The 11,283-nt window shown below is 61.7% G+C and overlaps 1 protein-coding gene across 1 annotated transcript; it reads left to right on the forward strand.

Annotated features, from left to right (window-relative positions):
• The first annotated feature begins 1,035 nt into the window (after window positions 1-1,035).
• Klf16 (KLF transcription factor 16) lies at window positions 1,036-11,283 on the forward strand. Its single transcript, XM_052747155.1, has 2 exons — window positions 1,036-1,608; window positions 9,163-11,283. The coding sequence occupies exons 1-2, from the start codon at window positions 1,155-1,157 to the stop codon at window positions 9,462-9,464; spliced, it is 756 nt and encodes a 251-aa protein (XP_052603115.1). The 5' UTR covers window positions 1,036-1,154; the 3' UTR covers window positions 9,465-11,283.

Below are 11,283 nucleotides of genomic sequence, written 5' to 3' on the forward strand. Positions count from 1 at the left end.
AAAGGGACGTCCAGAACCCCGGCGTCCCTAGTGGGAGACGGAGCCAGGCCTTTTCAGTGCAGCCCCGCTCATTTCTGCCATTCCGATTATCCACAGGCTTAGTGATTCCCGAACCCCGGTGCGCAAAGAGAACTCGACAGACTCACTCGGCTGGGCGGAGCGGAGGGCACCCTACGTTCCCCAAGTCTCATCGGCGGAACAGTTAGTCCCCAAGACAAGCATGGCACTGGGGACCCCAGAGATGGGGAGTCAGGATTGCCGAGTTACTGCCTGGCGTCAGGGCGAGGAAGGGGGGGAAGGGTCGCGCACGTGGCCCGGGGGCGGGGACGCGCGCTTCCGCACCCCCACCCTGGCCACGTGCGGATCCCAGCTCTCCCCTCCCCACCGCGGACAGGGGCGCGCCCCAGGGCTTGTGTGGGGGGAGGGACAAGTTGGAGAGGGGAGGGCTCCCGGCGTCTGCGCACCCCCGCACGGCGTGGTGGGCGCGCCCGGGAGGAGATGGAGCGCGCACCCGAAGGAGGCGTGGCGCGCGCTGGGGCAGGAGGTGGGGCATCCGAGGTTGGGGTGGGGCGTGTGGGCGTGTCGCCGAGTGGGCGTAACTCCCAGCGCGTGGGGAGGTGGCGATCCGGGAAGGGCACCGGTGGGGGTAGCGCGTGCCAGGCCGAGGGCAAGGTTTCCCTCCGTTTGGCTTGTTCTTGCGTGGAGAGGGCATGATCCAGGGTGCTGGGTGACGCCGGGTGCTCTGCTGGCGCACGAGGGAGTGGAAGTGGGGGAGGACAGGCAGCTGGCCGAGTGAGCTCCGCCCACCCGCGGTGGCGCGCGACTCTCGGGACAGCCCAGGGCCCGGCAGGAGGGGGCGTGACCGCGGTGGGAGGGAGGGCGTGGCCACTGAGCCCCGAGGGGGCGTCCTCCGGGAGGGGCGGGCCGCGGCCGCCCCCGCGGACTCCGGTGCGTCAGGGCGCGTCAGGCGGGGCGGGGCGGGGCTGAGCGCGGGCGGCGGCGGCGCGCCGGGGCCTCCTCCTCCTCCCTCCCCTCCTCCCTCTCCTCCTCCGCCTCCCGCACTCCAGCAGCCGCCGCCGGCCGGACGGGCGCAGCTCCCGCCGCCTCCGCTTCTCTCCCGCCGCCGATCCCGCGCCCGCGCGTCCTTGCCCGGCATGTCGGCGGCCGTGGCGTGCGTGGATTACTTCGCCGCCGACGTCCTCATGGCCATCTCCTCCGGAGCCGTGGTGCATCGCGGGCGACCCGGCCCCGAGGGCGCGGGCCCCACGGCCGGCCTGGATGTGCGCGCCACGCGCCGCGAGGCCACGCCGCCGGGGACCCCTGGGGCACCGCCACCGCCAGCCGCCGCTCCGGGGCCGGGAGGCGCCAGCGCTGCGCCCCACCTGCTGGCCGCCAGCATCTTGGCCGATCTGCGAGGCGGGCCCGGAGTCGCCACCGCAGCCAGCACGGCGGGGGGCACCTCTCCGGTCTCCTCCTCCTCGGCCGCTTCGTCGCCGTCTTCGGGCCGCGCCCCCGGCGCCGCCAAGAGCCACCGCTGCCCCTTCCCAGGCTGCGCCAAAGCCTATTACAAGTCTTCGCACCTCAAGTCTCACCTGCGGACGCACACAGGTGAGCCCCTCGTTTTAAGCCCCCGTGGGGTCCAGGGGGCGCGTTGGAGAGGTCTCGGGAGCCCCCCCTCCCCCCACCTCACTGGGAACCCCGAAAGTGCGTGGCGCGTGGGGGGCGGGGAGGGGGGCGCGCCCGGGCCTCGGCCGCCCCGCCGGCCGGGAAGGCGGGGACATGGTGGGTGGGGCGCGCGGGGGGGGCGTGGCGGCCACGCGGTCGGGCGGCGCGCGGAGGGCGGCCCTGGTGGCCAAGGCTCCGGAGACGGCAGGCTGTTGGGGACCCACTCCGGCGCGGCGGGCCCACCGCGCGCGGTCCTGTCCCCCAGCTTCCCACCCCTTCAGTCCCGCTCCGTGTTCTCGGCCTGTTTCTCTGCGCTCATGGTCTCTTGCGCTCGGTGGTCAGAACATCCGGTTCCGTAGTTCTTCCTCGGCCCTCCCCCCAGCCTCAGTTTCCTTATCTGTGAAGAGGGTGGGAGGATCCGGGTCACCGCCTCCTGGGTAGCCTTGCGGATTCCCTCCGGAGGGCGGCGACGTCTCTGGCGCGGGGCCCGGGGGTGGTGGTGGTGGTGGTGGTGGGTGGCAGTCCCGCAGATTTTTCTTTCCATTCTGTGGACTTGAACGGGGCGGAGGGAGGCCGCGACCTGGACCTGGAGTTAGGAGCTTGAGTCTTCACTCCAGTGGGATTGAAACCCCCCCCCCCACAACCCCCACCCCACTCCGTGTTTGCGCACTCCACACACCTGAGATGGATCTGCGCAAAGTCCAAGGTGGGCAGCGGGACTTAGCCACACCAGGGTTTCTGGGAAGTCCAGTCCCTCGTGATTTAGGCTAGCGGACACCTTTTGCCAGGTACCGACTGCTTCCTGCCCTGGTCGCCCCAAGGGTTTGTCCGTTTTAGCCGGGAATGTGCACTGGGGTTTAAAAACCCACCCCTTTAGCGGTGGTGTGATCAACGGCTTTGCAGCTTCCCCGCGGTCGGGCGACCTGCCTCTGGGAGCCCTTAGCCTACTGCTTTGGGTCTGCCATCTCCTGTCGCCCTGGCTTGGTCCAGGGGCTCCTACCGTACCGTGGTCACACAGGGAGAGAGTTTAGGACAGCCTCCATAGCTGTGTGGGTGGCCCCAGGCATATTCAGGGCAGGTAGGGGGGTGGAGGCGCCATCTTTGGAGTCTGCTAAGCCAGAGGGTGGGCATGGATGCTGCCTCCTCCCACTTTGTCCCTCAGCCGCTGCTGTCCTTCGCCCCTGTGGTCTAGGGGCTGCCCCGTGTTGGTGCCCAGATGGACTGAGCTTGGGGCGGGCAGCTCTGCATTCCCTGTCGCCACACATTTATCTCTAGAGAACATTTGAGGGGGCACGGAGATAGCAAGGTAGTTTTGTTGTTGTTTTTTGTGACACTTGAGAAAGATCTCTTTGCCACAAACTAGAGTCCCGGGTGTCCTGGCTCACACCGAGTGAGTTTGCCATACAGTAATGGGAGCGGTCCACACCTTCCAACCCTCCATTCTTTTTAGGTTTTTCGAGACGGGGGTTTCTCTGTGTAGCTTTGCGCTTTTCCTGGAACTCACTTTGTAGCCCAGGCTGGCCTCGAACTCACAGAGATCCGCCTGCCTCTGCCTCCCGAGTGCTGGGATTAAAGGCGTGCACCACCACCGCCCGGCCCAGCTCTCCATTCTTACTAGCTCCCGGGACTTGACTTTTTGGGGTGTATGAAAGAAGAATCCAGCGCATTTCCCTACCTCCTGGGACATCAACAGACGGTCAATGCTGGGAGGGAGGGGTGACTTGGTGTGCCAGAGGAACTGAGGCCCAAGCGGTGAAATCCAGGGTCTAGGGATGACTACAGATAGCCCTATGTGGTGGGGGAGGGTGTGATGCCCTTCTTTACTAAATCCCGTATCACACGCCACTACTACCACCATGAGAGACTGGGTACCATGTCCCCAAATTCCCCTTATAATAACCATTTGTGGGACCAGGAGAGCCACATTGAATCCAGGCACCTTAATGTCATTTTTGGGGTGTCTGGGGTCCACAGACTTGAGTACTGCTATATAGTTAATTTAAATGATTTATTTTTTATTTTTTGGTTTTTCAAGACAGGGTTTTTCTGTGTAGCTCTGGCTGACCTGGATCTCGCTCTGTAGCCCAGGCTGGCCTCGAACTCACAGAGATCCGCCTGCCTCTGCCTCCCGAGTGCTGGGACTAAAGGCGTGTGCTACCACCCCCCGGCTAAATGATTTTTTGGATAGACTCCTGTCTGTCTCTATATAGCCCTGGCTGTCCTAGAACTCAGTTTGTAGACCAGGCTGGCCTCAAATTCACAGATCCACCTGTCCCTGCCTCCTGAAGGCTGGGATTAAAGGCGTGAGCCACCACACCTGGAACCATGTAGTTAATTTAAAGGCCTGATTTTTTTGAGACAAGTTCTCACTCTGTAGCCCAGACTGGCTTTGAAACTCGAGGTAATCCTCCTGTTTCAGCTTTCTCCTGAGGGCTAGGATCACAAGCAAGAGCCACCTCTGACTTAACCAGCCTCTTTTCCGTGGAAGAGGATTTGGCTATTGTATACTTCAGGGGAAGGTGGTACACTTCCACCCCGGGGTCAGTGGGACTCACCTCTAGTGTAGGCCAGGGATAGAGCTGGTCCCCTGCAGAGCCATGCCTAAGGCTGTGGACTCGGAGTGAGTCCTGTCTCCATCCCTCATTCCTGCCTAGGGACTGGAGCATAGATAGGGCGAGGTAAAAGGCCACCTTGCGGGCCCCATTGTGTGCATCCCATTGAACTTGGGGGTGTAGAGACACCCCCTATCCAAGGGCCTCCAGGCAGTAGGCAGAGCTTGGCAGCCCTGAAAGCCACAGTTGCCCTAGCCCCTGATTGGGGTGGGGAAGGACTTTAGAGACTGTGGGAGATGTTGACGAGGTTGCCATGGATACTGCAAGAGAGCTAGCCTTGGGGCGGGGGCGGGAGGAGAGGCTGGCTGCCAGTTCTGCCCGCCAGGCCCCCTCCATCTCTGGCATCCTCTCTCCCTGGGCTGGGGGTAGAGGGGGGGGTCCTTGATTTGGTCTCCGGAGATGGAACCCAGACCTGGGAGAGGCCTGACTTCACCTGGGGTCTCAGTAAGGTATCCTGGGTGCTGCAGGGTAGCCTCCACCCACTCCTGTGCCATGTGCGCCGCCCCCTAATTGGGACAGCCACACATGTCCCCAGACATTGCCCAGTACCTCCTGGAGGGCCTCAGGGTCACCTCTAGTTATATTATCTGGAAATCGTTTTTACTTAGGTGTGAGAAACGTTAGGGTCTACACCAGGGTAAGGGTTGGTGACCGTGCCAAGCGAGGCCTGCCTCACGGAAGGAGAGGGCCTCTTGTCTGTGACCTCCACACGCACTGAGGAGCACACAGTAATGCAGAAAATGATGTACGTACGTTGGAAGAAATACTAGTATTTGCGGTTACCTGGGTTGTGCGGGGTAGCTGTGGGTGGCCTCCATCCCTGTCCCCACTAAACAGGAGGTCTGAAGGTGGGTGGGGAAGGACAGATTTGCTTAGGCCTGTGAGGCTGGGCGGGGCCAGGAGCAGTGTGGCTGGAGGGGACCAGCCGGCTGGCCCCGGGGCTGGGATTTTGAGGGCTAGTAAAGGGTGGGGGTGTCGCAGAGGCTGGCCCGGCCGCATCGGGAAATCTCTTTACCGAGGAGATTAGGGTGGGAGGGGAGTTGAGGGTAGGGCAGTGTCTGAGGGTATGGGGTGCAGGGAAGGCCAGGGCCACCCCTAGCTTTCTAATCAGTCCAAGAAGTGGCTCTAATTTTCCTGAAGCTTTTTCCAGGAGAGACAGATGGGGAAACTGAGGCCTGGGAGGGAAGGAGCCTAACCACCTGCAGGCAGAGGGGCAAGATTCCTTGGTGTGGTTGAAGCCCTGTAGAAAAGGGGTAGATCAGGCCCTGTGGGGTTCAGGTGGCCTTTGGGGACTGCCACCTACTCCCCTCAGCCCTTGCGGGGCACAGCAGCTGGGCCGGCTGCATTGCTGGGGGTGATAACCACACCCCACCCAGGCGTCTGATAAAAGAGACCCAGATGGGGTGGGAGTTGGCAAATGATACCAGCCGGAGGCCTGGCTGCCCTTTGGAGGGGTGGGTTGGTGTCTGTCCTGATTAGTTCCATAGGGTGCTGTCCCTGTTCCCCAGTCTCCCGAGAGGTGGGGAGTAGTCTCACAGCCTGGCCCTCTGGGAGGGAGGAGGAGGGGGTACAAGGCCATGCTGCCCCTCTTTAATTGGAGAGCTTTTGAGACAGTTTCATCCCAGTATCCCTGACTAGCCGGGAACTCTGTAGACCAGGCTGGTCTTGAACTCAGAGATCCGCCTCTGTCTCCTGAGTGCTGGGATTAAAGGCTTGCCCTGCCACCGCCTGGTTTAATGATTTTTTTATTTACTGTGTGCTTGTGTGTATGGGCATGTGTGTGCCACGGTACATATGTATGTGAAGGTCGGAGGACAGCTTGGAGAGTTGGTTCTCCCGGGGATCCAAATCAGGTTAGGGTTAAGGTCCGCCTGGTGTCAAGAGGTATCTGACTAGCACAGTGCCCCCTTTTCTGTGGATGAGCAAAGGACAGCTCTCTTTTGGGAGGTGGCAGATTCATGAGCCCAGCCTCCCCCGTCCTGGATCGCCCAGCCTGCCCGGTCCTGGATCACGCTCCTTCATCCGGGTCTGTAGACTTTCCCACGGGCGAGCATTAAGTACCCACTGCCAGACTCAAGCTCTGGAATTTTAGGACCCTCGCTGGGAAGTGGGCTCACAGCTGAGCGCCGGGAAGGGACGGACCACCATCAGAGTCGGGGAGCCCACCCACCCCAGGGGTGGTGCCCTTCATCATCGACTCCCAGCCCTATACAGGCAGGGTGAGGCCTGGCCCGCTGGAAACTGCACCTTCGGGCCCCCCTCTGCTGGCCATTCCCCTCGCTCCCGCAGCAAGTTTACAGGATGTCCCAGCCTCCATGTTTTAGAGGCTGCAAAGCACTAAGGCTCCCGGGTTGTCCCCAGCTCACCCCAGCCCCGCCTGAGTCAGAGGGTCAAGTCCACAGCCACGCCCACAGGGCCCTTCCTGCGTGCTCCCCACCCACCTGGTCCTCGTCCCTGCAGTCAGGTAGCCCGGAGCTGTAGGGGACTCGCCTGCAGCCTCCCCCCAGGTTAGCTCCAGCTCCCAACCCTCCGGGTTGACCGTGACACTGTAGCACAGCCCGGCCAGGCATTCGGCAAGTGTGCGCCCGAGTACCGCCACCGGTGTGCACACGTGCGCGCCCCAACCCCCTAGCGTGGGGCGGGGACTGGCAGGCTCCCCGCTCAGCAGGGCGACCCTGGCCCGGGCCTCTGTCTCCCCCGTGGCGGGAGCTGGGACCACGTGAGCAAGGCCGGTCGGTGCCGCCGCCGTCTCCGGCTCGCCACCGCCGAGCTACGTGCAGCAGCTGCGTTCCCGGCGGGCTGGCGGCGGCCGCCAACCCTGCAACCTGCTCCTGGCTAAGTGGAACTCAGGGGCGAGAGGCGGGAACCAGCCCCACAGGGAGGCCCCGAAAGGGGAAATAAGCTGATTGCATGCTAGGGGGGTGCCCCCTTTTCTCTCACCCCCTCCCCCTCTCCTCTGCCCGCAAAATGGCGACAGGATTACATGTCCCCCTTGGACGGACGCAGGACATGGTTCTGTCACCCGGGGTCTGTTCCAAAGCTGGGAACCTCGCCCTATAACCAAGCACCCCTCCCCTTCAGATTGAGCCCCCCCCTCGGGCGCTATGGTCGAGCTGGGGTGGGGGAGGAGTCCTTTCTGGGGCTGTTTTGGGGCGCTGGGGCCCACTGACAAACATTCTTACTGGGACCGGGTATTTTGGATCATTTAGGGGACACTTTGGAAATGATAAGGGCTGCTGGCAGCCGTCAAGGAAACACTGGTTCCTTCTCCCTTTACTGCCTAGGGTCGCAACTTCCTGGGGCCTCGAGTTGCCTGGATGCCATGCAAAATTGGCACATGGGCACCCCGAAGCAGTTCCCTGGCCTCTGCGCCCCCATGTTGGGGGTGCACTTGGGTGTGGTTTGGCCGGATGGAGATAGTTTTCTTCTGGCTGCTTCCTGGGCGGTGTTGGCTGTGCCCCGCCTAGTCCCGGACCCGCCCACTTCCCTCCCCTTTCTCAATCCTCTCCTGGGATCCCCTGAGCTGCTTATAGCAAGATGACACCAGGTCACCCCGGCCTAGCCTGGTATCTGTTCCCTTTTCTGGTCGCCTGTAAACTTTATTCCCTCGCTTCCATGAATCCTGTCTGGAGGGCCCCTTGGCTATTTTCTGAGGGACATGAGTCCTTCCGAGTACCTGTTCCCTAGTGGGTCAGCCTGGGACCACACCAGGTGACCTCGCTAGTCCCGTGTGACATCGCAGAGGTTAGGTCTTCCAGTCACTAGTGGTTCTGCCTCTCGCCTCCTCCGGACTCTGTCACAAGCAGAAGTGCACAGGTCCTTCAGGTCCACACTCTGCACACACACCACTCTTCCAACCCTTGGGCAGCAGAATTCCAGGCTTTGGGGTACCCGGAGCACCAGAGGTGCCCTGTCTCCAGAACTGGAGCCTAGGGCCAGCCAGACCAGGTCCGAGGCGCTGGGGTCCTGAGTGAGTCCCCTGGCCTGTTCTTGGTCCTTGGAAACCCACCTGGGGACATGCTGATCATCACCCAGTGAAGCCTGGTGCTGTGGGTGTCTCCAGGGGACCCAGACCTTGGATGGGGATTCTGGACTGGGTTGGCAAAGCCGCCAGGGTGGTGGGAGTGGTCTGTGGAGGAAGTTGCCTGGTGGTGGCTTGCCCCAGCCCAAAGGCAGCTGCTGCCTCTGACTGGCTCCGCCCCTGAGACCACGCCCCCGGGCACTCCACCCTCTACCCCCAGTGGTTGAATTTAAGCTAAGTTTGGGGTCGCAGGGTGACCTTTCCTACCTCTGCGGGGCACAAGAGCGTTGTGCTACACTCCAGCTTTAGGACCCCAGGCTGAAACTAGCCAGGACTGATTATTCAAATCTACAGGTGGCCCAAGGTATGGGGGAGGGCCTGCTCCATATCCCTGTGTCTAAGGACCTGGAAAGTGCTTCTCTTCAGTGCCCCATGGTCATTCGGAAGAAAGGATGCTGTTGGGGGCTGGGGCACCTGAGGACCTTTTATTGGGGTGGGCAGAAGTGGGCATAGGCTAGCCATGGATGTGGTGGCTGACGCAAGGTTGCCTTTAGTTAGTTCTAGGCCAGCTGGGGCCATATAGCAAGACCCTGCCTCCACAGACCTGTAGGACTGGCTGGGCATGTAGCCCAGTGGGCAGAGTGCTCCCCTAGCACGCAGAAGGCCGAGTTCTGTCTTGGCGCCGCATAAGCCGGGTTCACTGGTCCATGGCTGTGATTCTGGTGCAGGGAGAGATAATCAGGCCATCCTCGGCTGAGTTGCCGGATACGCCGTGGTAATTAGAGCCGCTTCTGTAAGTGTGTGGCACCGCGGGATGTACAGGAAGCCCCTCCCCGCCCACTGACCGCTCTGTCTTTCCTCCAGGTGAACGGCCCTTTGCCTGTGACTGGCCTGGCTGCGACAAGAAATTCGCCCGTTCTGATGAGCTGGCCCGCCACCACCGGACGCACACAGGCGAGAAGCGGTTTCCCTGCCCCCTGTGTACCAAGCGCTTCACCCGCAGCGACCACCTGACCAAGCACGCCCGGCGCCACCCCGGCTTCCGTCCGGAACTGCTGCGACGACCCGGTGCCCGCAGCACCTCGCCCAGCGGCTCGTTGCCCTGCAGCCTGGCTGGCAGCCCCGCACCAAGCCCTGTCCCTAGCCCAGCTCCTGCCGGCTTGTAGAGCCCTGCTCTGTCCACCCTGACGGTGACCTGCTTGCTAGGCCTTGGCAGGGATTTCCATCAAGGGACAAGTCTGCCCTCTGGAGAGCCCATGTCCTGGAGTCCCGGCCCACGTCAAGGAAGCTTCAAGGGGACCGAGAATGGACTTGGGTCACCAGGGGGTCTGGGAGGTGGCCTCGGGTTCTGTCTGTAAATAGCCATGATCAACTGTCCCATCCCCTCTGCAGGGACCCCCGGTGGGCAGTCGGCAGGTCGTCCATGCCCCCGTCTGCCACCTCTGCCTTCCTCCTGGGTGGCATTGGGCATGGAGCCTAGTCACAGTCTCACGTCTTAACCTTCAGCCCCCTCGTCACTCCTCCAGGTTGGGACATAGGTACACAGAGCCATAGGTGACTGGGGCTTCCCGTGGGCCCCGACCTGTCCCCACCCCACTGAAAGCCATTGGCGGAAGTTCAGGGAAATGGGGGGGGTGCGGCCTGGCTGGCCCCCCAACATGGGTACTCAAATCTCAGGTGTCTACAGGTTCTGCCCTCAATAAGGGCCACCCCACACCCCCAGCCCTGGGAATATCGGAGACGCTGCAGTTTTCAGAGAACTTAGGGTTAGGGGGCGCAGGCAGGGTGTGTGGAGGTCCCCTCAGAGAGCATCACCACTGGCTTTGGGGTACGGAGCTGGGCAGGTGGGAAACATTATTTAATGTCCTCTCTGACTGTTGGTGTGGGGGAGCCTGGCTCCCCCTGACTGGGTGTGTATAATGAGAGAGATGCCTGGGACCCTGCCTCCCTCCTCCTGCTGGATTCGGGTCCTGAGTTTGGCCCCTGTGGCATTGCGTCTCAGACAATCTTCTGTAGGACCTGTGTGGCCATCAGGCTAGGGGTGCAGGGCGCTGCCCTGCCCTTCATGTCCTCCACACTCCTGCGTGTCTGCGGAGGTGGCCTTGGACTCCAGGCCTGGAAGCGGGGGCTCAGCTCCTGGGCCTTCTGGGATGGCTCGGGTTTTTTTGGATGGGATAGATTATTTTTTCAGGCTCCAGTTCCTTGTTTCAGGGGGGTCCCCTTGTGTGGCCGCCATCCTCAGGGGTATGAGTGTTGGGGGGAGGTCTCACCTGAACCTGGGGGTAGTTTGGGGAGGTCTCTCCCAAAAGAGTCTAACTTAGGGTCCTCTTCTTGTTGTGGCTTGGAGTTCCTTTTCTAGAAGGGCAACTCGGGGACCCCCCCAAGGAGTTGGGGACCCAGAGAAAGTTGAGCTGTCCCATATTGGCTCTAGGAGGTTTCTGGCATCCCCATTTGTTCCAGAACCGTCCATCATCCAATGAGGGAGGCTTTGGGTACCGCCACCTTTACCAGAGCCTACCTGGAGGGAGGTCTCCCTTCTGGAGCTGGGCTCGGAGGGTCCTAGGCCAGCCGCCCTCACAGGTACTGCCATCCGCCCCTTCTCTTGGCCACAGAAATGAGATGCCTTAGTCGGTGGGGTGGGGGTTGGGGCCCCGTTCTTTTGTGTCTTTTGGATGTATCTTTCACCATCCCAGCTCCTGCTGGTCCCCTGCCATTCCTGCAAACTGGAAAGGTTTGGGGTCCCAGGGCCTTGGGAAGAAACTCCATAAGCAAGCAGAGCTTTCTTGGTGTCCTTCCCTCCCCCCCCAACTTCAGGTTCTGGTTGGCCACTGGAACTTAGGTCTAACCATTGAGGGGTAGTGTCTGAGCACAGGCAGGACAGGGGTCCTAAGGGATTTGTTCTTTCTGGGGAGGGGCACCCCTCCTCCATTCCGCCTGGCCGCTCACCCTTGTATTTAATTAAAGAACCCCTTTTTTAAAAACCTG

This window comes from Peromyscus californicus, unplaced genomic scaffold (assembly GCF_007827085.1).
Source record: "Peromyscus californicus insignis strain IS unplaced genomic scaffold, ASM782708v3 Scaffold_1__1_contigs__length_55948999, whole genome shotgun sequence".
Taxonomy (NCBI): domain Eukaryota; kingdom Metazoa; phylum Chordata; class Mammalia; order Rodentia; family Cricetidae; genus Peromyscus; species Peromyscus californicus.

Coding starts and splice junctions, on each gene's coding strand:
- Klf16 (XM_052747155.1), top strand. CDS start 1,155: ATGTCGGCGGCCGTGGCGTGCGTGGATTACTTCGCCGCCGACGTCCTC. Junction 1,609..9,162: donor TCACCTGCGGACGCACACAG/GTGAGCCCCTCG, acceptor TCTTTCCTCCAG/GTGAACGGCCCTTTGCCTGT.